Consider the following 26,353-nt stretch of genomic DNA (forward strand, 5'->3'; position numbering starts at 1 on the left):
TAGAAATGTGTTCGGTATAGTCACGCCCTAAAAATATTTCTGAAATTTTAATACAAAATAAGGTACATGTTATTCAACTTACAGAAATAAATTGCCAATAATGACTTACAGCCTTGACTACCATCTGAATTCCTATTTACATTTGTTTGTTTCTTTCTTTCTTTGGCTCGGTCTTCTATGCCATTACACCTACTAATCGCAATGGTAATCATTTTTACGTTTAATATTTCGATGATACGGACGACGAGGTCGAATCTGGCCATATAGGGCATTATTTGAGGCGTGGCCGCCAACGAACCATCCAATAGAAGAAGGAATACATGTCGCGTAAATTTCATATTCGCACCAATGGATTGAGGTGTGGGTGGGGTCCACGGATAAACACAAGGGCTCAGGCAAGGAGCTCCGGGGCGGAGACCCAGCGAAGAGCGACAGGACGAGGAGTCATTCGGGGTTAGAATATTCCGCTTGGGGGGGTGGGGGAAGGACATATTCACTGCCAACCCGGCGACGAGGCTGGGCCTGAGGCTGCCCACAACCCAGGAAAACATGGAGCTGGAGAATATCGTGGCCAACACCGTCCTGCTGAAAGCCAGGGAAGGTAAGCAGGCGGGGGGGACCCGGCGGCTACGGGGTGCTGCCCGGGTTGACAGCTCCGAGAGCGCAGCTTCGGATGGCACCGAAAGCCCGGGGATTCCCCGAGGAAGTCTAGGCCACTCAGAAATGGGAAGCTGCCGGGTCGATCGCTCTCCCTTGTCTTTCTACCCCCTGTTGTGCTGCATTTAATGCTTTGATTGTTTGTTTCACGACTCGGCGTCCGAGTTTCTGCGACCAGGAGCGTTTTTATCGGCGTGTAACCTTGTGGAAACAGACACGGAATCTCAGGAAAAAATGGTAAACTGTCAGGATGCATTTGCACCCCAGCGGAGCATTTCGTTTCCCGGAACGCATCCCGTTTAAGCAATAATTTCTGCAATGTTTTTAGCATACCTAAAAAGGGCTCATTAACGATACCTATAGTATAATTAAGAAAAGCATTTGTGGAAACACCTGCGATTGCGTGGTAATCTAAAAACCGGGATCCCGTCGTTTTTGTCACGCACCTTCAGTCGGTTTTATGGCATTGACGGATTTTAGCACGCTTCGGCGCATTTTCCCACAAGTATTTATCAGTCTGCGGAAAAGTGTTCGTGTCTGTCGTACAGTTCACTGATTCCCCTTCCTGTCAGTGGTAACTAAAATGGCAACAAAATTACCTGCTACACAAGTTTAGTTTCCTTCAAAGTGCACGTTGTATGCAGGTATCTTTGCTCCAGACACCTGTTACAGTAAGCATACTTCTTTTCTTGCAGAAACACGTTTTTCTCTAATAGAAAATAACCACACTCTGGTGTATATATGCATGTATGTGTGTGTGTGGTCATGATAGTGAAACTATGTTGAAATACAGCCTATTTAAGGGCTGGAATTTCGCAAATACTAATACGGCATTTCTTAAAAAGACACCGTAATTACATTTTACTAAAAATTTACATTTGCATCTGTAGATTTTATGCGTTTCGGAAAAAGCCCGACCATTTACGAGCAGCTGTAAGCCATGTGAAAGTTTCTGCAATATTATTTTGGTAAATTTCGGTGATGGTCCTCTAGTTGTGGTTCTAATCAAGATGAATTTTGGGGGGGAAACAAACTGTATTGTACTAATCAGTGCCCCTGGTTTTTTATATGCACAGATGCACGATAAAACGTCTACCTGCATGCGGGTTACTCCGGTCTGCAGAGGCAGCTGCAGTTGTGCTTATGCTAGCCAGCATGAATAACCAATGCACCCCTCCTTAAATTGGCATCTTACTTTGCCCAAATATGCACACTCCTCCGTCTTGATACTGCCTCAAACACGAAGCAATCGCCAGCTTGTTTGTTCACTTAGGTTATGATTAATCGTTTGACTTTTCCATAACATGACATCGAGCAGACGGAACATCCTACAATAGTACATTTCCGAAAGTCCTTTGGAGTTGATGGATGTTTATTCCAACCACATTACGGTTGGAATAATGGGATCAGGTAGCGCTGAAATGTTAGCTAATATCGCCGAAACGTAAAGCACGGAAATTCGATTTATTTATGAATGATGGAAATGGCGCATCCATAAAATGCACTTGCACACAGAACCACAGACTTCACGTTAAAAGCGTGATGGGGGAAACCAGGATTCATACAGGGAGCGTTTTTTTTTCCTGTATAAGTATGTTTCATTTGTTTGAACTCGTTTTTTTGCACGGCAGTCATCCCGATGGGTGTTTGCACCCGGCTCAGTATTAGAATCGCATATGCTCCTCCCGTCTACACTGGCCCTGGCACAACATTGTGCTGCCGTCTAACATTGAGTCTGCAAGACGTGCAAGTACCAGTGAACATGCTGCGTTACCCTGCTGCTAGTGTGCTTTGAGCAGGAAATGTTGAGGAAAGGAGCCTCTCACGTGACACTTTTTGAACAAGTACATTTCCCACCTTAATTCTTTTAGAAAATACAACCTCATAAAAAATAATCGCTTCTATATATTCCATTTTATAATTCATAATTGGTTTCTTAAAATGCATATTTTTATATGGGGAAAATATGCAACACTGCAGGTGGGGGAAATTTGTGTGGTAATTATCAAGCCCTTGAATGGACATGATAAACGCTATAGTAAATGTCAGATCAGACTTAAAGTAATAAACACCTTCTTATCATAACTATTCATAGGACAACTTCTAAAACAAGTCTGGCTGATACTCAAGTCAGTTTTTTTTTTTTTTTTTTAAATGTTGTCGCTCTTCCTCTGCAACAAGTGTTTATCTTCCTGTGAACTTTTTCTGAAGAGCACACGATGCTGATGCATTTTTTTTTTTCTTAATTTAAAAAAGGCTAGAATTTGCCACCGGAACGACAGTAGCTCTTGTGGGAAGTTTGTGCTCTCAAATGAATGGATGAATGTAGAGACTGAGTGAGGTCGGCCAAGCTTTATGTTGTTTCTATATCGTCTCTGCAGTGGGTCCACGTGACTCGTTTCCTACGCAGCGTGTGGTCACACCGCAGGTCGTCTCCCCCCCCCCCCCACCCCGTTCCCCTATCGCAAACTATGCAAATCTCTATACATTTTATTTGTACCCCTTATTCTGATTGACGTCATCGTCACAGAAAGCCATTTGGCTTGCAAATATTGCATTTCCTACGGCAAGCTGCAAGCAGAGTTCACTGTTCAAGGTTGAAAGTACTCTCTAATACTCTGTAGTATGCTGCAGGTACTCTGTAGGCTGTAGTACTTTGGACCCATCTGGAAAATGCCCCCCAGCCATACCAAAATTTCACCGCCTCTTTCCTGTCGTCATTTGCTGTCTGCACTGGGCTGTCGACCGCATTCGTGTTGTGAAAAGCGGTTAAGCCTCCTAAAGACACTCAGATATGCCCCCCCCCCCCCCCCCGTCATACTGTAGTTCTCACAGGCGAGCTGACCTTTTTTCTTTTTTTTTCGTACTGGCAAGCTGCCAGAAGGCTATTCGTGATGGCAAGGCCACGGGGGCCTTCCACCTGGACCGGTCATTCCAGTGGGACTGTAGGTATTCAGTGACGATGGAGGGTGTCCACGTGCCAGTGGAGTGGTTCTTCTGAAGCTGCCGTGGTGTCCGGCGTCGTATAGCTCTGGAAGTCAGAAGACCATTTTAAAAAAGAGGCAAGGGGGGGGGGGCGGTGTTTGGCTGTACAGTTAAATCTGTAAAAGCTAGGGATGGAAATAAAGACAGGAAAATATTGATTTTAATGGCAAGTAAGCATCATTTTGTTTTGCAGTGGGTAGAATGACAATAGAGTCGTCTTTGATTTGGAGAGTTGCCCTTGGTCTCTGACTCATCCCAGGAGGAGAGGGGATCCCCCCTTATTTATTTTTTTTGTTTGAGGGGGGACCGGGAGTCTGTGCCCTTGTGCATTGTGTTGGACAGAACCACTCTTCTGATTCTGCTCTTTGGTCCTCCCGGCAACAGGGGGCGGTGGCAACCGGAAGGGAAAGAGTAAGAAATGGAAGCAGATGCTGCAGTTTCCCCACATAACCCAGTGCGAGGAGCTACGCCAGAGCACAGGTAAGCCCCTCCGTATCCCAGGTAGCACTGGGCACAAGCATGGGGTTATACCTTGGCAGGGATGCCAGTCCATCACTGGGCACATTATTTTTCTCTTTGTTTAATAAGGCACAGAAACACTGTTACTTTTTTCCTTCATTCATATGCTGCTCCGAGTGGTTTATAGCTAGCTAGCCGGAGGTCAGTACCACCATTGAGTTTAACCACTGTGATTCCCCCAACCCCCCCCCCCCCCCCCCCCCCCCAAATTACGTCTGTTTCTGCTATGACTTGGCAAGTGACAAATCAGTCTGTGACCTAAAGCCAGGCAGCCGTCACAAGCAGCTTCCTGGCTGGGACCATGTGGTATTGGAGCGACTCTGGGGGCGAGGTAGAAGTCAGAAACCGGGTGAAATAGGGGCTCATGTCTGGCAGAACGGTAGAGGCTTCAAGGCCTGGGCTGGGTTCTGCTTCGTCGCAGCAAGGTACAGACCCTGTGGCTGTGATCAGAAGGTTGTTGGTTCAAATCCCGGGGTCGGCAGAGTGATGTCATCATCGGCAAGGCCCTTAAGTCCCTATTGCCCCAGAGACTGTCTGAGCTGCTTCCTCAAAAAACATTTCTTTGGTTAAGCATCTGCTAAATTTGAATAAATCGCTGGACACTGGCAGAGGGATGCCTGGTCGAGGGTCTTAGTGTTTAACGTAACAAGGGATATGACTTTGTTCTCTGGTGTTTCCACCATTGCTGCTGCATGTTCCGCCTTCTCGCTGTTTGATAACCCCATAGCTTCACACTGTGATCCCTGACGCATGGCCACTTGCATCGGAGAGGAACTTCTCCATTCGGCCCGTGCTACCCGTGCCCCACCCCCCCCGGGGTTTCCGAAGTCCAGATCCGCTGGGTTCCCGGGTTCCTGCGGGTTCGATCTCCGCCTTCTGACCCAGATCTCGGTTCTGGGGGAGAAAGCCGCGGGTCCCTCGGTGGGGTGGAATTTGCGGGGTGCTCTCGTGTCGTTTTTGGGTCAGCTGCTTGCAGCTGTCACCCGAGAGAGGAAACGGTGGGAAAGAGAGGAAGCTGAAGCTTTTGGCCTTTAAGCAGACATCGGGTTTTTGCATGTCGATTTAGGTCACAGAACATCTAGCGTGAGCATTGAGCAGCAGTAAGTTAGCATGGTTAGCTTAGCTGTATATAAAGTTAGTGAGTGTGACATGAGTAGTGAGTACTGCCGCCCTGAGGATTCCAGTTAGCATGGTTAGCTTAGCTGTATGTAAAGTTAGCGAGTGTGACATGAGTAGCGAGTACTACTGCCCTGAGGATTCCAGTTAGCATGGTTAGCTAGCGAGTGAGCTATGAGTAGTGAGTACTTAATCTGCCATTATCAGAGGCCTGAGGAGTCCTTTTAGTACAGTAAGACTAGCTGTATATAAAGTTAGCGAGCAAGTAATGTGTAGTGAGTACTTAATCTGCAGGCCTGAGGATTCTGGTTAGCGTGGTTAGCCTAGCTGTGTATATAGTTAGAGATTGTTTAGTGAGCACTTAAATCTGTCACCATCAGAAGAGGCCTGATGCCATCAGGAAAGGGCTGAGAGATGTGCAGTTGCTTTTCCAGGAAAAAAAGGGGTAGTTTTGTGTAAATTGTTTAAACAAGCTTTCAGATTGACAGCGCTGCCTCAGCCCCAAGCTTCTGCTGGTCCGTGGTAAACCAGAGGAATTGTGCGAATTTGCACAACACTGTCTGTTGGAGGAAACCTGCGTCAAAAATTGAATAATCGTGAAATCTTTGCTTCCTGTGTGTCGAATATAGTGTCACCCTTAAGTTGTGCAATGAAACGACAGCTACTGAAAATTGCTTATATAAAAGTCGTTCAGTATAAAACTAAATGCATCAGTCCGTCTTGCAAATTTGCTTAAGGGACATTTTTGGGAGAGAATCTCAGTTTCTGTTTATGCTGTTCGCTTGTAACCATCAGTAAAGAAAACGGGAAACATCCTGTCACCAGAAGGAATTGAAAAAACTGCACTATGAAGCGTTTTCTGATTGGGTGCCGAGCCGTCTTTCTGAACTCCTGGCCAGGCCTCGTTTTATTATTAAATGTCGGAGTTATCAGTTTTCTGCCATGGATTTTATTGTAAATGTATCATATTGCTTGCTTGCACAGAAGTGTGCAAACTGCTGCCATTTGTGGGGTGTTAATAAAACTGTGGGCCGGACCATTTGAGGAGCCGGATTCTACGATGCTGATATGCTGAGCACTGCTTTCGCTTTTCTCATTTTTCGAGTTAATTCCAAAACTCTGTCAATTCTTAACCATTGTTCTCTGCGTGGGGGGTGCGTGTTCTTCCGGTGTCACACTGCGGCCCTCTTGAGCGCCAGAGACATTAAGTTAGGTTGAATGGCCTTTGAATCGCCCGTAGTGTGTGACTGTGCTAGTGTTACAGGTCACAAGATAGGCGATGGGTTGCCTGGGATGATAGAGAGGCACGTGCATGCGTGTCTGTGTGTGCATGCGTGTGTGTCTGTGCGTGTCTGTGCATGCATGCATGTCGGTGCGTTCATGTTTGTGGTCATGGCGTATATTACTTTGTGAGGACCAAATTGCCCCCACAATGTGATTAAAAACCTATTATGACCTTTTTGGCGACCTTTTTTTTTTTATTTTTATCCCCACAAGGGTTTACTCATTTTATAGGAAATCCGAGAATGCAGTCAAAAAACTAAAAATGTCAAAACTCTCAGATTTTGTTTGGTTACTTATGGTTAAGGTTAGGATCGGGTAGGTCGTCATTGCTGGGGCTAGGGATTTGTTCCATAGAAGTGGATGAGTGGTCCCCACAAAGTTATGAATACAAACGTGTGTGTGTGTGTGTGTGTGTGTGTGTGTGTGTGTGTTTGTTATACACGCGCAAATGAAACACGGATGACAGAATTCAGCAGCTACAACCCTGTGATTCTCTATGGCTGTGAACGCCGCTTACGGTGGAAGGTACGGGGACACACGGGGAAAGGGGCCGGGGGGGCCTGTAACGGCCTGTATCAGGAGCGCGAGCTGAATGTCTGATGCACATCCGCCCATCTCCCGGCCGCAGGGTGACCTGGAGCGCGTCGCACGCAGCACAGGTCTGGGCTCGTCCATCGCTCCGACCCACATGCTGGCTGGACGGCGCTCGCAGGCGCGACATCACCGCTCATTTATACCGCTTTGAATAGAATTCAGGATTTTTCATGGCTGGCCTAGAAGTACCGTACTTGTGCGGCTGGCTCACCGCGTCGAGGCGGTGTTTGGGCAGTAAAGACGCGGCTCCTCTTGGGGTTAATGTCCAATCCCCGGATTAAACCTCGAATGCGACGTGTCACCTTGACCATTCCTCTCTCTCCTCTTCACTGTTTTGTGGTTCATGCTTTCTGCCCCCCCCCCCCCCCCCTCCCCAGCTCTTTTCTTCCTTAAGTCCAGTAACCCTGGAGATGCGGGGGGGGGGGGGTCATGTGACTTCGACCTTATTTATTCTGGATCCAGTTTACAAGCCTCTGTCCATTACGGCCCTAATTACACGCCTCTCACTGCTACCCTACACAAAGATTTACGGGACGCGTCGCCATTTTGCAATGAGTCATTACAAGAATCTCAGGCTCCTCTGTGACCATTTTTAAAGTTTTGATTTTAAATTCCTATGATTCCTCTTCTCATGCTTTTCGTGTAATTTTTACAAAAAGAAATCAAAAGCATAAATAACTTAACAATCATAAATCATGGCTTATGTCGGTAATATTTAAATTAACATATCTCAGAACATACCTCAAAATATGACGTTTATGAACATCATTAAAAAAATATTTTCCCCACCTGGCACGTTAATGAAACTTGCGTAAAACAGAATAGAGTGATTAAAGCAGTGCATCTCCATGCATCAGTGAGTTGGGAAACGCAATCTCATGCGTAAAGTGCAGCTGTTCTTTCGGATGACGTCGGGCACGGCCTCTGCGGGGCCGCAGAAACTCCCTGCGAGGCGACTTGTTCTCGTCGTGTTGTTTCTTGTTCGAATGGAATCTGGCCCGCTTCGGATTATGTAAGCAGGCTGTCGCTTGAACCGCACAACGGCCATTTATCGGTTGTCGCACCGATAGGCTCGATAGGCTTCCGTCCTTTGTGACATGTACACTGTCACTGCAGCTGTAACTGTCACTGGACTTCCTGCTGGAATCAACTTCTTATCTTTTGTTGGCATTAAGTCTGGTTTTCAAGATTTTTTTTTTTGTTTCTTCTTCAGTTGTGAAGGTTGTGATTGCTGTGTATATTTGTGAAACAGAATTCATGACCAGGCGTTATGTCTGTCTTTTAGCATGCGTGCATGAGTGTGTATTTATGGTTCTCGCACTCATTTCTTTAGTAGCTGCTTCTTAACCCGTGATCTGTGTATGACGGCATGAGCGTTTGCAGTTTGATGCTTGCCTCGCTTCTACGTCCTTTGGGACGAAAGCATCTGCTCAACATGTAAATGTGTATAGTTGGGGGCGTGGCGTAGAGATTTCTCCTTTTGCGGTGTTCCTCCTGTACTATTGCTGTGGCTCAACAAGTAGAGAATTGCGCTTGCGATGCAAAGGTTGTAAGTTCAAACCCTCGGGAGTGCAAGCAAATTGTATCCCTTCCCTCTGCAGTGAGCTGCTTTGGGTAAAGGAGTGAAACGTGTTGTGGAAACTTTGCCTAAATAGCAGTGAGTTGGTGCAGCTCCGAGTTCCTGCAGCGTTTGCAAAACTCCTGGCCCCGGAAGGACGGTGGCAGAGGCCGTAGTTATGAATCAGGCTGTGCGTGTTTCAAGTCGCTGCACGCTCAGCCTCGGTTTTGTAACCGTGCCGTTCCGTCCCCTCCCCCTCGCCCAACGGGGCTGTCAGAGCGTATCTGCAGCCGCATACCATCATGGGGGGGCCCCTCTCTGCCACTAAGCTGCTCGCCGGATCAGACCGCGACGGAGGGCGCTCCAACGCCGACCTTCCTTTTTTCCTTCATTGCATGCAGGCGCGCGGCTGCCCTAGCGATGGCGGGCCAGAGTGGCGTGGTTTTTCTGAGACTGTGCCAGGTGTGGCGCGATGGCTGGGGCTGCTTGACATGTCCCGCGCACACACGTCTGTCCATACTCAGAACAAGCCACTTCCTGTAGCTGCTGCCTTGTACCAGAAGATCAGCAGCTGAAAATGCATTATAAATTGCGACGGCTTGGCCGCAATACTGCATTTGGTGTGAATGGTGTGTGCGCCCTGTGATGGGTTGGTGCTCCATGCTGGGTAATTCCCTGCCTTGTGCTTCTAGGATTGGCTCCGGACCTCCGCGATGCTATATCGGACAAGTGAGGATGGATGGATGGATGGATGGGGCGCAGTGCATTTTCCGCAGTTGCCTTTCACTTTAATACTCCCCCGAACATAATGCCCTCCCATGCAGTCACTCCCATCTTGGGTAACATCATTGCCCTCCTGTTGTGACAGACAGGCAGTGTATTTCAGAACATCTGAAACTCATAGTGGGGGGGTGGGTCGGGGTGAGAGTGGGGCGTTGGCAGATGGTGCTTGGCTCAGTTTACTTATGCCCACAGGTGAGAGTCAATCATGTTCGATCTCCGCTGCACGTTTGGGCGTGCCTGCATGCGCGTGTGCTAATCCACTGCAGGACATTCAGGATTCTCTGACCTGCAGTGGGCTGCCGGTAACCATGGCTGGAAATGAACGAGAGGAGACGCATGGCTTTCCTTTGTGACTCGAACCTTTTCATGTGAAATTTCTGGTTGGATGTGGGAGTCAAGCAAGCCTGAGGCCATCTGGGGGTGCCGTGGAGGTCCTTTTTTGCAGATGGGGGGGGGCTTTGATGTATGGATAAAAGCAGGATGATGTTTGTGTGTTTTGAAGTAATGCAGTGAACTAAATGGGGATTTACAAGGGGTTTTCTGATTCACATTTTCTGAAGGTCAGGTGGTTTTAAACTTGTGCCACCAAGGATGATGAAGACATTGAACCCAAAACCTCAGCACTGACTGAGATGATCTTGGAAAGTCAGTATTCTCAGTCGATCTCCGAATCTGTTTTGATCGTCGTTCATTATCAGCAGAGTTGTTGTGTCAGTTTACGGTCTTCTGTAAAACCCTGAGCAGCTGCAGATCCTGTGGTTTCCTTCGGAATTAATAAAGTGATAAGTAATTAAGTATGTATCACCCTGTGCTAAACGCCAGCTGAAATCCTGCGGGGAAAAACTCGCGGCAAATGAAACGCAGCTGATTTTCAGCTCTCCGTCTCAAACCGGGGGAATTCGGGCTTCGGAAATGATGGTGATTGATGCCGCTTCGGTGGGGCTCTGTAAACGTCACCCCCTGTACGCCGCACCCCTTTCCCCAAAACATGGAATCCTGTAGGGAGTCATTAACGTTGTGAACAGCATGTTGCTTTTATTTAACCACTTCCCGTCCAAAGAAAATCAAGCTGCGGAACATCAAGTGACCTCTTTAGAAGATTTGCAGATATCAAAGGCAGTGTCCTTGCCCCCTAAACCAGTCTGGGGGCATCCCTGGTAAGGCCTGACTTATTACTGGGAGGCGACGACCTGTGTTCCTTCTCACTAGACTCCGCCCTCCACCCTTACCCATAATCCTCCTGGATAACCATGCCTCTGCTTAGCTTCTGCTCTCCTCTGATTGGCTGATTGGCTTTGAGGAACACCACCAGTAATTTACCTACCATGCACCCTTGCCCAATAATTCCGTACAGGTATATATACATAGTGGTCCCGTTTGTTTTTTTGCTTCTTCTATCCGCTCATCCCTCGTTCTTCTCGTATTCCTCCTCCTCCCGATGTTCAGAGAGGGACTACCACAGCCTGTGTGAGCGCCAGCCCATCGGACGGACCCTCTTCCGGCAGTTCTGTGACACCCGGCCCGAGCTGAAGCGCTGTGTCCAGTTCCTGGACGCCGTGGTGAGAACCCGAGGGGGGGGATTTGGGGGGGTGGGATTTCTGCCTACCTTCAGCGAGACTCTAGAGAAGCGACATCACACGTCTGTGAGTGACAATAAGGGCTGAAATCACAGACGGGAAGTCTGAAAGTCAAAAGCTCGCTCTCTGCGTCACTGTCCCCGCCCCCTCTCCCCTACACCCCTGCCCCCCGGCCTTTCTCACCCCCGGCCACGTTCCCACCCCATCTCTGGGGGCTCCTCTCATTATCCCCCCTCCCAATAGTAAACCTTCTGCCATCGCCCGTCCCATGCCGGCCCCCGTGTGATACCACAGCAGTCTGTTGTGATATTGCTTCCCCCCCCCCCCCTCTTTAAACACACACACATTGACGTCGATGCCCCCGCAGTTGTATGTGTTGTGATGTGTATTTGCATATTTTTTCCCCCCCGTCACCCCAGTGAACGTGTCCGTGCCTCTGTTTGCGATGGCAGCCCGCAAATTGGCCCGCGATCCCCGCTTAAGCCAGTGACGTAGCGCCGCCGAGCGAGAGAGAGAGAGCCTGCAACCTCGGGGGAATGTTAACATGTCGGATTAAAAAAAAGAAATTGCCGGCGATTTTTCTAAAGGACGAGAGGAGGACTTCGCTATTTCTTGAGCCGCTAAGCAACCTCATGCGTATGGAAAGGTGTGTGTTTGCTAATGGCCCCCCCCCCCCCTTTCCAGGCAGAGTACGAAGTCACCCCAGACGAAGAACGAAGGGAACGAGGACAGGAGTTGATTGACCGATACTTCAGCTTGACGGTATGGTCCAAAATGAGGTACCACTTAGAGTAGGCAGCCAAGGCCCTAAACCGGCCAGCAGTGTGTGTTTACTTTGTGGCCGGTTCTGAAAGCCCATCCGAAGTGCTGATGTCGCCCCTCCCACAGTCAGACGACCATGTCCCCGAGATACCGAACGAGCTGGTGACCAAGTGCATGGAGGGCCTTCAGAATGAGGCCTGTAAGGACCTTTTCAAGGAGTGTACCAAGTAAGCCGCTCCCCCTCCTTTCTCCCCCCGGCCACCACCTGCCACTTGGTACGCCCCGCAAGGCTGAGCTCTCATGCCCTGTCCACTGCCCACCGCAGGCTCATCCATGGCTGCCTGAGCGAGGCTCCCTTCTCCGACTACCAGGAGAGCATGTACTTCAACCGGTTCCTGCAGTGGAAGTGGCTGGAGAGGTAGGGGCGGGGCTTTGCGTCGTTGCGGGGGGAGGGGCAGATCCACACAGCTCTCCCTAATCACACCCTTCTCGCTGCTGAATGACATCTGGCTGACTAGCTGTTGGTTTTATTAGTCGCTGTTTGCTGGACGACTTCCTTTATTTGTTTAATTAAGGTGACGTAATGGGACAGGCTAACCTCGGCGTGCAGCCCTTCGTTTATGTATTATGAGTCATTCTTCATTCAATTCATTCTAATTCAGCCGTCATCCCCCTGACGCTGAGCTGCTGTTAGTATCGCTATTAGGGTGAAGGAATGTGAGGACGGGGGGGGGGGGGGGTGTTGTGGTTGTGATGGGGGTGTGGCTTAAAGACACGGGAGGTCACATGACCTTAGACCAGCGATCTGGGATGCGCGCGCACGTTTGTCACATTGTTACCGTTGCAGCAAGATTGCTGTTGTCGTTATATACGATTAATTGTAAAGTCTACGAACACAGAGGTTATTATATGAGGCCCTGGTAGGTAGTAATCTGACTTAATCGTGTTCATAGCGTTGTAAAATTTTCGTTAAATTTTATTTTTGCATAACGTCAGAGCACTTAATGTGTGCCGGTTTAGCAAGCAGGCTGATAAACAAATTAACGTATTTAATAGCATTTAATTAGTGACTGCATTATGAGCGTTTTGGAAGGAAACCAGCGTTCTACAATTACACGGGTGAGTGTGGAGGTAAATTAGTTTAATTGGATATGAAGTGGTGGATGTGGCTCATTTTGCCGGGCTAGAACAGGGACGGGTTTCTTGTTCTTAGGTGCCCAGTCTGTGTCACCCCCAGTGTAGTGACTGTTTGTGGCCAGCAGGGGGCGCCGTGCAAATGTGGGGTTTGACTGGTGGTGCAAGTCATCAGTGGTAGTGGAAATCTGTGTTTGGGTTATGGCTGCTAACGCTAATTTCCCTCTGCTCTCCAGACAGCCCGTGACGAAGAACACCTTCCGGCAGTACCGGGTCCTGGGAAAGGGAGGCTTCGGAGAGGTATGGCCCTCAAACCCGTAACCGTTAACCCCTTCAGGCCATTAGCTGCAAGGATAAATTGCTCCTGGTTGGATATGAGTGGGGAGTCCCGTCCCGTCCCCCCTGTCATATTTACAGGGCAGTCATGAGCATGATGGTATTTCTTGCATGTTACAATCTTTGAGTTACATAAATCTCACCGTCAGGGTGTTGGACACCTCTGGAAAAACAAGGACTGCACGATTAGCTTTGGGTTATAAAAGGCTCCTTAGAGAGGCGCTTAAGATATTAAACCTGACATCCAATCCCAGGAGTTTCATGGTTTTTATTTCAGAGAAGAGTTTGTCCCCTGTACCTGCAGTGATGATATCTGCGTGTATAACGTGACCTAACCACCATCACGATTATATTGTAAATTATTTAGCCAAAATTTGGATGAAACTGAGCGCATGTAAGCTCATAAAGGCCTTCTGTTCAGCTTGTTTGTTTAGTGATGTTGCCACAGTTCTCTCTCTCTATCTCTGAGAGATAATTAAATCCAGGAATTTGCACGATGTCGCGGTATCTTTCGGCCCGCGTGCGTCCTGGGCTTCACCGCGACACGCCGCGGTGTGAAAGGCGAGTTTCCCCGGCCCTGCGCACTGACCTCACGCCCCAGTCTGTGTCGCCGCCGTGCAGGTGTGCGCGTGCCAGGTGCGAGCCACGGGGAAGATGTACGCCTGCAAGAAGCTGGAGAAGAAGAGGATCAAAAAGAGGAAAGGAGAATCCATGGCGCTCAACGAGAAGCAGATTCTGGAGAAGGTCAACAGTCGGTTTGTAGTGAGTACAGCTCCCCCTTAAGGATGGTTCTACTTACTGCAGACGTGCCTCTGCATGCACCTTAGCGCTGGACCGTCCGCGTTGCGCCGGGGAGCTGGGTACTACCGCGCCGGGGAGCTGGGTACTACCGCGCCGGGGAGCTGCGTGTTACCGCGCCGGGGAGCTGCGTGTTACCGCGCCGGGGAGCTGCGTGTTACCGCGCCGGGGAGCTGCGTATTACCGCGCCAGGTCTGGGGTGGCGCTGTAGAGCAAGGCTGCTCTTAAGTCGTGCTGAAGTGTGGTATGGACGTTATATTAAAAATAAGTATTTTATTTCCTACTTTCCATGCATTATTTACTTGCAGTATGCAGGTACAGGTATCCGTTAATTGACATCATATTGAGTAACGTCCAATCACATTTATGGCTCATGGGAGTTTTACTTACACAATGTTCTGAGGGCAGAACGATAAAAAAATAATTGGTTCAGAGAGAGAACCAATCAGATTGTAGAGGAGGTGGGTCCAAGCAGCTAGATGAGGCAGGACCAACCAATCAGATTGTAGTGGAGGTGGGAGTCTTTATAACACCTTTATAACCTCCCTCATCCTGCCTTTCTTCGAATCCGCTTGCCGTTTTTGTCTTCACTCTGATCGGAGAGGGTAGCGAAGGTTTTCACGTGCAGCCTTTTGGTTCGGTCTCCTTTCTGACTTCCGGCTACTTTTCCCCTGGCCAATGAACGATCGAGTCGCTTTCGTGTCACTGTACGGACCAAAACCCAGCAGTGCGCAGTGGTGTGTCCGCAGTAGGTGTGAACCCCCTTAGACATCCAAAACTGCGTATACACATCACCTAGGCTCATCTGTCCACATTTATGTGTATGTACAAGTATTTTTCTAGTTCCTACATCAATCTTCTACACAAAGAGAAACCTGTGGGGTTTTTTTTACCTTTCAGTGTTCATGAATATTTTTGCATTTTGAAATGTAGTGCAGTGTGTGAGTGTGGCACTGTTTTATCAGCAGGATGAACTGCGATCTGAATACAATACTGCTTCAGTCTGTTATTATCTGTATAAACCTTAGATAAGACGTGACAAAACATAGGTGTCATAGGTGTCTGGGTGAGTTAATCCTACCAGAATAGTTAGGCCGTGCCTCAGTGTCTCTATCGCCCCCTGGAGGTGAGCCTGGCATACGCCTATGAGACGAAGGACGCCCTATGCCTGGTGCTGACCCTCATGAACGGCGGCGACCTGAAGTTCCACATCTATCACATGGGCGAGGCCGGGTTCGAGGAGAAGAGGGCCGTCTTCTATTCCGCTGAGCTGTGTTGTGGCCTGGAAGATCTCCACCGGGAGAGGATAGTGTACAGGTGAACCTCAGGCATCTGGCAAAGCCGCACCACGGACTGTTTACATTGTGGTGGTTTTTTTTTTTTCTTACTATGTATTTTTCCTTCGTCACAGAGACCTGAAGCCTGAAAATATCCTATTAGATGACTATGGTGAGTGACACTTGTTATTTAAGTCTTACAAAAACATCGTAGAATATCCCCATGGTGCTCAGAGACGTTTGTGGTATGTAGGGAGCGGTGCTGTTACAGATTTTAGCCACTAGGGGGAGTGGAGCATGCAAAAATAGTAGGGTCGATAGTGTATTCTCCCTGTTAGATAACATCACCGATGCAAAGAAGAAGCCAAAATGAGTATGAAAGCCATGTAAATTATGTAAATAAGAGGAAGCGGACATCTCTATATAGATAAAGTCTTTACTGATGAAGCACTAACCTCTGCCATTGAGGTTTTACTTAATATCAAGAGCATCTCTGTTTAATCCGCTTACGTGTCCGTCGTGTTCGTGGAGAAGGGCTCTCCTGGAGTGTCTCCGTCTGTCTGCTTCCTCTGCAGGCCACATTCGCATCTCGGACCTCGGGCTGGCCGTTTACGTGCCGGAGGGCCAGACCATCAAAGGTCGGGTGGGCACCGTGGGCTACATGGGTGAGTCTCTTGGTTTCTGCTAGTGAAATTGCACACAGGCAGAGGTGGATAGTCCAGGTCCAAAGAATAAAAATCCAGACCAAGATTTTGCTTCAACCAACCAGTTGATTATTAAGAGTCATAGTCACAGTATTCAACTGGTTGGTTGAAACAAAATCTTGGTCTGGATTTTTATTTTCTGGATCTGGACTATCCACCTCTGCAGACAGGATTCTCACGGTTCTGGATGCCCCCTAGTTCTGTTGCGGTTACTGTCTTTGTTTCTCATTCTCTCTGCACAGGCAGTGCTCTCTTTTTAATGTCTTAGATTCTTTTTGTCTGATTATGATGTGCACAGGTAGTGTCAATCAGGGTAATTTATATGTGTGTAAATCTATGTGTTAAAAAAAAAAAAACTTGGCAGGGGGGAAATGACCTCACACTCTTAGGGTCAGCTGTGCTGTAAATGTGCTGAGCTGTGCTGTAAATGTGCTGTATAAGAATAAATTGTATTAGAAAATACATTTTAAAGATCAGAACCAGTTTCTCACAGGATATTATGTATACAAAGTGCAGAATGGTTCAAATAATTCCATTGGGTTTGCCGAATGTTCACCCAGACACACAAGGATGCATCTAAGTTTGCCTGTTTTTCTGGGTTTTGTGGACAAGCCGATTGGTGATTGGCTGCTCTGTTGATATGCTCAGTTCATATTTAAGCGGAGAAACCCAGCAACGTGGGAGGTCCTCTCACAATGTTATGGCTGGTTGAGGTGCAGGGTCTTCGGAGTGTCTGTTTTTAGCACACGCTGGTGATTTTTGTGCTGTGTGCAGTGACCCTCCCCTGCCTGTCTGTGTGCCTCCCCTAACCCCCTCTCTCCACTCCAAAGCCCCAGAGGTGGTAAAGAACGAACGCTACACCTTCAGCCCAGACTGGTGGGCGCTGGGCTGCCTGCTCTATGAGATGATCGAGGGCCAGTCGCCCTTCCAGCAGCGCAAGAAGAAGATCAAGCGTGAGGAGGTGGAGCGGTTGGTGCGGGAGGTGGAAGAGGAATACTCAAACAAGTTCTCTGAGGATGCCAAGTCCCTCTGCAGGATGGTGAGCATGCGACTGCATCATCGACAGGCAGACGTGTGGCGTTCCTCAACGCTAGCATGTTCCTGCAGTTGACAACCTCAAGTTTGGATACATCCAGAATCGCATACTTGTTTACTATCCAGTAGGCAAAATGTAGTATGCAAAGTGAACAGTATGTCTGAATCCGTAGTATGGATGAGTCAATAGGCAAACAAATTATATTCTGTGAAATTCCAGTGTGTGCTACTGATGGATGCTATGCTATCGCAAAAGGCTGCTGGAGCTGCAACTAGAGACAAAGAATGTTCTTTGTGAAGATGGCGGAGGCAGTGCAGTCTGTGTACAAATTTAAGTAGAAAATACAACCGAGATACATAAGATGATTTAATTATGTATTTTTTCGTAGATTTTTTTTGTTGAAAATTGTTAAAACCAAGTTTCAATGTCATTGTTCAACATCCGGGTCTGGTAATATGCAGGATGGTGGTGGCAGTACGTATGCCTAAGTGCATGCATAATGTTCTTATGCATATATACAGTATATACTACATACAGTCAAGTAGTAGGTTTATAGTAAAATTCAGTGCCTACTGTGCTAAGTGTGTGATTTCGGAAACAAACTTTGATTTTCATTTAGATAATTGCTGTTAAGACAAATGTGGCTTCGAAAGTTGCAGTGGGGTGGAATTAACCTGCCTGTCAGTCATCGACTGACATAAACCAATGGAAATAAAGTGGAGGATTGTGGCTTACAGCGCCCTGATTGGCTGCAGCTGATTAATCCCAGCTCCCCCTCCCTTGATTTCCAAACCTAATTTCTCCCATTACTATTACTCCTAAACAGTTGCTGGCCAAGGACCCCAATGTCAGGCTTGGCTGTCAAGGTGGTGGGGCCGCGGAGGTCAAAGCCCACCCTCTCTTCCGGTCCATGAATTTCAAGCGTTTGGAGGCAGGCATGCTTCAAGCCCCCTTCATCCCCGACGTGAGTCGCTTTCTGAATCCATCCTGGCTGTGGGCGGGGTATCTAAGGGGGTTTGTGACTGAGTCTCCTATATGCATCGTCGCTTTTTTGGTCCATGTTGTCTGTGGGGGGTGTCTGAGGGGCTTTGTGACTGCTTTGAAGACCTACACCAAATGTTTCCCACAACTAAAGGAATAAATTCCCTCCTTTGTGTGTGTGTGGGCATACATAGCCGCAGGCCATCTACTGTAAGGATGTGCTGGACATAGAACAGTTCTCCACCGTCAAGGGGGTGGAGCTGGAACCCAAGGACAGCTCCTTCTACCACAAGGTCTCCACGGGCAGTGTCTCGATCCCCTGGCAAAATGAGGTATGAACATCCCCCAGCCCCCCGAACCAAGAATTTCCAGTCCCTGCGGTTCGTCTAAACACTTGGATGTTTCGATATTTGAACTCCTTTATAAAACGAGCTGTTGCCCCGAGCTGAAGACTGTAGGTTACTTTATGTAAGATTTAGTGATCTGGTCTCATAGCTTCTAATGGAGATCCTTGAAAATCTTTGCCACCTCCTGCAATCCATTTCAAAGGAGATAGTGGAAATTGTGGCAGCTCCCAGTAATTCCAGACAAGAGGGCAGGTGTACGTATCAGCCCGTGATTCATTTCCTTCGAGGGCGTTCTGTGGATGTGGTCCAGGAAGTTCCAGCTTTATAAGGTAGAATGAGGTGGATCAAACTGGATAGTGGCAATTCACATAAACACATTAAGAATGTGGGTGGATATCGCTGATGCTGTCTGCGTGGGCGTCCCCCCCCCCCTCCCAAACACTCCCTCGTCCTACTTACCGTTGAGTATTTTCTCAAGAAACAGGATACATTGTAGACATTTTGATTTCTATTTTCGTACTCGTCTAACTATGATTCATAACGGCATTAAGTACTGACTTGTCAGCCCTTTTTTTTAGGTAATTAGTTTTAGGAAAAGCCAGAATTTTAAAGTTTCAATATGCTGATCTCAACAGTGGAGGTTGTTCGACATTAAAGATTTGCGTTAAAGTGTTCTGATACTAAAACTCCTTTTTAATAAACTCTTCATGTGAAAGATTCAGGATAGAAAGCTTAGTCAGTGTGTGGTACTTCCTGTCGGTTTCGAGAAGAAACAGGAAGTGTGCTGTGATTGGGCTTGTAATATCACTCCTGGCTAACGAAACACCCCACACACCAAAAGTGGGCCAGTTGCTCTGGAGGAACTTTTATTTTGCACAAATGTTCTCTCACACCTTGTATGGGGGTGAGTACACTTTCCGAGTCCACGAGTCCATATTACAGTAATGACACCAGTGTTGTGGATATTCATTCAGTGGTTGATATGTCCTCCTCACAGATGATCGAGACTGAGTGCTTTAAAGAGCTCAACATGTTACCTATGGATGGGTCAGTACCTCCTGATATGGACTGGAGGAACCAGCCTTCCCCCCCACCCAAAAAGGGGCTGCTTCAGAGGCTCTTTGGGCAACAAGTAAGAACCCCCCCTCCCATCCCTCCTCACCATTCTTTACTTTATGGGAAAACAAATTCTCATTTCCTGCTAACTTGCCAATATGTATTTGAAACTAACCGGTGCTCTCTGCTGCCCCTTAAGGGATGCTGTGGGGACTGCAGTGACAGCGAGGATGAGCCCACAAGACTGTGAGATCCAATTTCACCATGAGCTGCCCTGCCCCCTCAGAGAATCCAATATGTTTACAAATTTTGCACATTTGTATTTTTAAAATAGAACTATCTAAATATGGGAATGTATATTTTCAGTATATAGCCATACAGTATATGTTATTTAAAAACTAAAAATACGGCAAAAAAAAAATTATACCGTCCATCTACCTAGGGTTTGGCAAACAACCTGTAGGTCAGCGATGCTAAACGTCGTCTCGTCTCAAGTACCCTCTTTGTGAGTAGTCAGTTCTGCAGGCTTTTAAAGATTTGTTCTTTTTTTTTATGACCATTTTTGCAAAGCAAAGTGATTCGTATGCTCAAAACTGCAATGCTTCTGCACTTCACAGGAGGGGAGTGCTGTTTAACGCCATTTATTTTTCTGTTACAGTAAGATTTCAGTTTAATGTGAGGAATGGATGACTGGGTATTTGCTGTAGGCCTTTGTCATTTTCATATTATTTTATTCTTTTATTTGGGTAAATTTGTTTGCTCATTCATCCTAAGCTAGTGTGCCATAATTACCGTAACCACGACTCGGTCCCTGCCTAGCTGAGTGCCAAATCACCGCTTGCTCACTGTTGGTTTAGCCAGTTGTTGTAAAACCGCATCTTCCCCATTTAATTTTAGTTGTTATCATCCGTGCACTATAATAATGGTGATTAGCATTTGCAGGAAGTGTGATTTTTTTTTTTTTTTATTTTTTTTTTTTTTCTAAAGTCTGTCTGCATACTGATTATTATCAGTGTATGAAGATTAGAAAAGAAGCATACAGTTTGATGTCTGTCCAAACACAGCCAATATATATTTGTACCTGTTGTACAATTCAAGGCGCGTGTGGTGCTGACAGGCTTTCCTTCTGACCAATTATCCCACCTCAACATTGCAAGCAAATAAGTTCCCTGTGTCTTTAAGACTGTGTAAGACCTTTACCGTTATGATCTATACTCACACTCTTCAGGTAACTCACCCCTACCTCTGCTTGCCTCTGGGTCCTCAGAAGCACATTCCTCAATTGGTCTTCTGTTGTAGTCCTTCACTCTTTGGTGAGTCACTTTTAGGTAATTCAGGGCCTAGTTCTTTTATGTGCAGGAGGAATATCTTAGGATGGTTGATAGCGTATGTTTTTAGGTCACGCGGGACTGAGTTTGCATGTCTTGGCGCAACACTTTGTGTGACACTTTCCCAACTTCATGCCTACTTTGTTTGGTCGATTTACTCGATGTCCTGTTTTATTTCATTCACCCTCGAGGGCCATGAAACATGGAACTTCTGACTCGACACCTTTTATGTCCCTATTTTTCCACTTCTTCCATTTGCAGTATGGTGTGGTTTTCACCGGTGAAAGAATCTCCTTGTCACTAGTGTTTTTTTTTTTTTTTTTTCTTTTTTTTTTTTTTTTTTTTTTTTGGAAACTGTCTCATCTCACATTCTAGTTGGGAAATGCCTTAATGTCATCAACGACGTATTAATGATGCCAAATATGTGCCAGCATTCTCCCCTGGAAGATGCAGGGCCATTAAAATCCTAGGACACTGTGGCCTGAGGTTGTCCCAGCCGGACATTTTGGCGCCGCATTTCCTTGTTTTAAACGCGTCATGTTGAATTCGTTATTTACATATTTACTTTCTGGCCATCGGCAGGTTCTGCTTTAGAAGTAGTGGAGTGGTATAACTTATTCCACGATGGACTTAAGAGAGCTATTTGGCTCTCTCTGCAACTATCTGGACCATCCACATTGATTTAGACCCTCGATTTATTTTTCATTTCCTTTAGTGTCTTCATCTGAGTAAGACTGGAGTGCTTTGTCATCAAGTACCTGCAACCTTGAGTTTTTGAACTGCAGAAGCTCTTATGGGTTTAGAGAGAGGTTGCCAGCCCACTTGAACCTGTCAGCTTCTGGCCTTTCCAGCAGCCTCGTGCCACGTTTTGTATGAGTACTTATCACAGCCAGCATCTGAGGACTGTCTGTCCTTCTTTGGACAAAGCCTCAATGTTTAATTCATGTCCGGGCAGCGGTGACTAACCCTCTTTGCGTCCGCAAGAGTCCGAAATTGTCGGTGCCATCAACGGTTGCCCGTCTGGCCTCACTCCATCTTGACAGAAGTTGGATCCACGCACAAAACGGTCTTTGTCCAGCTTCTTCAGAAGGCCTGGTAAAGAGCTGGACTGTGGGGTTAGGATTCCCACCCAACACCACAGATGAAACACATTTCTGGGGGGTGATGGTCTAAGCCCAGAAACCCGCCATCAAAGTTCAGTGAATGCTTAGTTTTGTTCTGAATCTTAAATCGGTTTAGTGTTACCTTGGGAGTCTCACATCTAACATTACTCCAGTCCTTTAATTTTGTGAAAATCTGAGATATAATTTTTGGAGTCTGCTTAAGCTATGACCGCTAATCAAGTAGGAATATCACACGATTTAACCGGCCAATATTCGCTAGTTCGGGCAGCTTTCACCAAACTTTCATTGAGTGGCTTCTCATTGCCCAAGAACTCATCCTAAATACATAACTTGTAACCTCCTCTTGTCCACTTTGATGGCTCAATTTGGAAGCAACCGAACACTGTCTTAGGCTTCAGTAACCATACAACTGCCTATCCAGTCAACTACGGGTTATAAGCCTATACTGTTAGGAGTACTAACTTGTACCTTTGCTTGTCACTAGGGCTGTACCCTCAAGGGGTCTGCCAATTGTACCCTGTACGTGTATGTAATGGTACTTTTTAAGGTACAGGAATGGACTCTGAGGAACATCCCCAAGGTACAAACAGCATTAATGTATCCCCAATGATACAAATATGTTCATCATAGTCCATTTCTGGATCTTAAAAGGTACAAGCACCTACAGCTGAGGGTACAATTGGCAGATCCTTGAGGGTACAGCCCCAGTGACAAGCAAAGGTCCAAATGAGTACTTTTTTCTGAATGTACTGATATTAATATTATTCGGCTATTTCAACTTCTTTCTGCCTCCCTTGACTGCTGCTTCATGAAATCGCACAATCTTTGTGCCCGTTTAGTACACTGGTTTCCACCTGGTAAAACCAGACCTTTCCCTGGGATTCCTTGTTCCCAGATCATTGCCCAGTACACTAGAGACGTCCAGGATGTCAAAATCTGTTAGTGTGGGACTCTTGTGGGTGCCGTTGTCTCAATTCTGTTGCCAAAACTTAAAATGGTGCCCTGATTTCAACTTCTAATTGATGGGACGTTTAATGACATAACATTCCAGTGAAGTGATGAAATATGACGACTGGACTCGTTACAACCTTGTCTGAATGTTAATTCAGGAGAAACTGAACTCCACACATTGAACAGCTTGAAGGATTTTACTCCTAAAAGTACATATCTCATTGTAAGCTAGTTTGTTGCAGTATTCAAACAGCCTGGGACCAACCTCCCGGCTCAGTCATACAAGGACATCGACCATATATGGTGTAAGCACCATGATAGGCATATCAGTACTTTAAGTTGACCAGTAAGCATCAGTCTACCTCTTATTTCTATGATTGATCACTCATCTTCCAAGAGCATCAACTTTGTGGGATATCGGAGCCAGCAGACAATCAAAACAACATGATGATTATAACAAAAAACACTATAGTATACAGCTTTCAAGCAATAATATAGTTTTCTTATCCCATGCGCCATCCTCCTTGCAGTTATATGTAGCTAGATTGTTTTGCGAATAATGGCAAACCGTCAAAAAAAAAAATGCACAGCAGATCTATGAAAGTGTTGAGCATCCTGGCACTTAGCTTTGCAAAAAGAAAGAGGAACGTAATCAGTTTGTATTTCGAGAAGCACAGACACTGTTTAACACTACTGCTTTAGCAGTAACATAGTATACCAGAAAGAACAGGCGGGAATAGATTTTAAGATTGCATTTTTTTTATCCAAGTTTGTGGTTTCACTCCCGTCGATCTGATGCCAAAATTCAGTAATGTGTCAAAGTAACTCTCGTTCTAGAATTTTCAATTATTCATTAACTTAGTCTCTTTTTAACAGTGTCCAATTGCATTTAAAGCCAGTCCCTTGTTTCTAAACATTGTTTCAGTTGTCTGTTTTAAACTGTTAATGTACTTTTTAGACCTTTCATTGTAGACTTGTTATTCATTGACGGACTTGGGGAAGTGAGGTTTGGTTTTGGTTTGGTGAGGGTTGATTTGGCGAAAGTAATTGGGTATAACCCCCCCCCCCCCCCCCCATTTCTTTTGTAATAATTAATTTCCCTAATTGGGTTATATTAGCAAAATAAGACCTGTCAAATTTTGCATGTAAAAATGTATTTCATAATTGCAGCCATGTAGATATTTTTTTTGAAAATTATAAGGCTTTTTTTTAATTTATTCATTAGGAAGAGTATGAAAGAGCACGTTTATTTTCTGCTTAACTTCAGGCGTTCATTTTCTAAGTATACCTTCATTTACACCTTTCAATGTGCCTTTTTTCTTTTTAAGGAATCATTTAATTAGTGTTTCAGTTTCACTGCAGGGTTGGGGGAATTGCCAGCTGTAGAAAGCGATTCTGCTTGGCGCCCGGGTTCCCCCCCGACGCCTGACTGAGCTGTGATTACATGTGCGTTACGTCCCGATGTCAGGATAGCGTGAGACTTCTTGCCTTGTTTTTCTTTTCTCCTTTTTTTAATTTTTTTTTTTTTTTAATTATACATGACTGAGCCAGTAAGACGATAATGCTGGGGAGACTGGGACAAATTCCGGAATTCTGGAAGTTATCAATCCTCAAAAGAGGGGAAAAAGAAAAAAAAAGCGAGTCGATCTGTCAGTCACATTTCCCATCTCGGATTTTAACTTGACTACATTCCAATTTTTGCGGTACTGTACAGTGTGTAAATGATTCTAATTTTATTTAGCAATAATGGTTTTTAAATGTGTATATATATATATATATATAAAAAAAACTAAATACTAGACTGAAATGATTTCTCCCTTTGCTGTGTGTTGCTACTCCTGAGTCGGGCTTCAACACTGTGAAGTATGTACGAGGTCATGCGTGTGTCCTGTCACGCCTGTGCGCAGATCACTCTGCTATGCACTGATTTAGCACGCGTGTCTGTGTGTGGTGTACATGCGTGTTTGCCCTGCTGTGTAATAAGCGTGCTTGTTGTGTTCATGACCATTTAGGAGAGCCCTGTCTGTGTTCCCGTGAATTGAAACGACTGCACACGCATAGGTGGACCCCCCCCCCCTCCAAAAAAACAATTAAATATTCAAAAATGAGACCTTAAGCACAAAGACACAAGTTTTGGGTTTGGTACTGTTTCAGGAGTATCGCATCACAAAACCCCTCCCTTTTACCTCACTTTAGGGGAGCAGTTACCCCATAATGACCATTGGGGGGCAGCATGCTTGATACATGAATAGAGTTTGCTTTCTGTTTCACCCGAGTAACTTCCTATATGTATCAAGCGTCCGTTACTTGTCGTAGGAGAGCATATCCTCTCGCTAGAATTTTATGTTCTGTTTCAGGAGTCTTTCAATATTCGTTATGTTAGAATAACTGAATTGTACCACTTTTTGTTTCATTTCAGTGTTACTTTCATATGTGATGCTCTTTTCATTGACTTTTCCTTTTAATATGTAATAAAAATATCCGCCGGCCAATTACACGGTCCGTAGGCTACAAGAAAGTATTTTCCTAATAAAACTTTGGGCCTCTTATTAATGTGACTGTGAGTCAGATATATATTGTAGGTGTATATGAATCTAATATAGATTTTTATAGTTGCCAGGTTACACGTTAAAAATATGTATAATCTAAGCGAAAAATGTTTTTTATGTGGAGAATTTTAGTGATTGTTTGCCAACATGTTCTTGTCCGTGCTGTCTGCCGTAATTTTGCCAAGCTTTTTGCGCGTCCTCTCTCTCTGGAAGCAGATACTTAAAAAGATAACGCGTACGGAGAGCGGAGCCGTAAAGTGTGAATGGCAGTGTGCTGAGCCTAATACTGATTAAAAGGAGACTTAATAATCTGGAGATAGCTATTTAATAATTATCTGAGGCTAGCTACTCGCACATCCCAGGTTTCTGCTGGTTGGTGAGGTGCTGTTGAGGTACCGGCACAAATATTTTGTCGACTGGGGGTAGGAGTTTCGGTGGTAGAACTTCTCACCGGCTAATTTTACTGCCGCAGATTTCCGGGACATTGTGCGTCATTTTCAGGTGTCGGGGAGCTGCCATGAATTTGCGGGAGACTCCCGGAACTTCCAGTGGAGGTGGGATGTCTGGCTAGCTATTTAATCTGAAGCTAGCACGCTCGGTTCACAGGGTAATCTACTCTGCCTGCGTTTTGCGAGCAATGGCCGTGATAGTACTGCGTTCACTTTATATGGCAAACATACAGTGCGTGATGTCAATGAAGTGATGCCGTCGAGGTTGGGTCTAGGGGCATGATGTCGGCTCAGATCTGTTTTATGACGAGTGCTACTCGATCTTTCTGTTTTTTTGTTTTTTTTTTTCTTTCTTTCACCTCCCCAATGTAAATGTAACATTTCAGCCAGGACGACTCTGTGTTATAGAAGAGGCTGCCCATAGAACTGCCCATATCGGGGGTGGGGG

At 46.1% G+C, this 26,353-nt stretch overlaps 1 protein-coding gene across 1 annotated transcript; it reads left to right on the forward strand.

Moving 5' to 3' along the window:
- The first annotated feature begins 398 nt into the window (after positions 1–398).
- Positions 399–25,456, forward strand: grk6 (G protein-coupled receptor kinase 6). Its single transcript, XM_023844782.2, has 16 exons — positions 399–601; positions 4,027–4,122; positions 10,943–11,055; positions 11,758–11,835; positions 11,962–12,062; positions 12,161–12,253; positions 13,206–13,269; positions 13,927–14,067; positions 15,230–15,420; positions 15,515–15,552; positions 15,956–16,045; positions 16,915–17,123; positions 17,947–18,084; positions 18,296–18,433; positions 19,446–19,580; positions 19,704–25,456. The coding sequence occupies exons 1-16, from the start codon at positions 550–552 to the stop codon at positions 19,752–19,754; spliced, it is 1,728 nt and encodes a 575-aa protein (XP_023700550.1). The 5' UTR covers positions 399–549; the 3' UTR covers positions 19,755–25,456.
- Positions 25,457–26,353: the final 897 nt, after the last annotated feature.

The sequence above is a fragment of the Paramormyrops kingsleyae genome, chromosome 24, assembly GCF_048594095.1.
Source record: "Paramormyrops kingsleyae isolate MSU_618 chromosome 24, PKINGS_0.4, whole genome shotgun sequence".
Classification (NCBI taxonomy): Eukaryota; Metazoa; Chordata; class Actinopteri; order Osteoglossiformes; family Mormyridae; genus Paramormyrops; species Paramormyrops kingsleyae.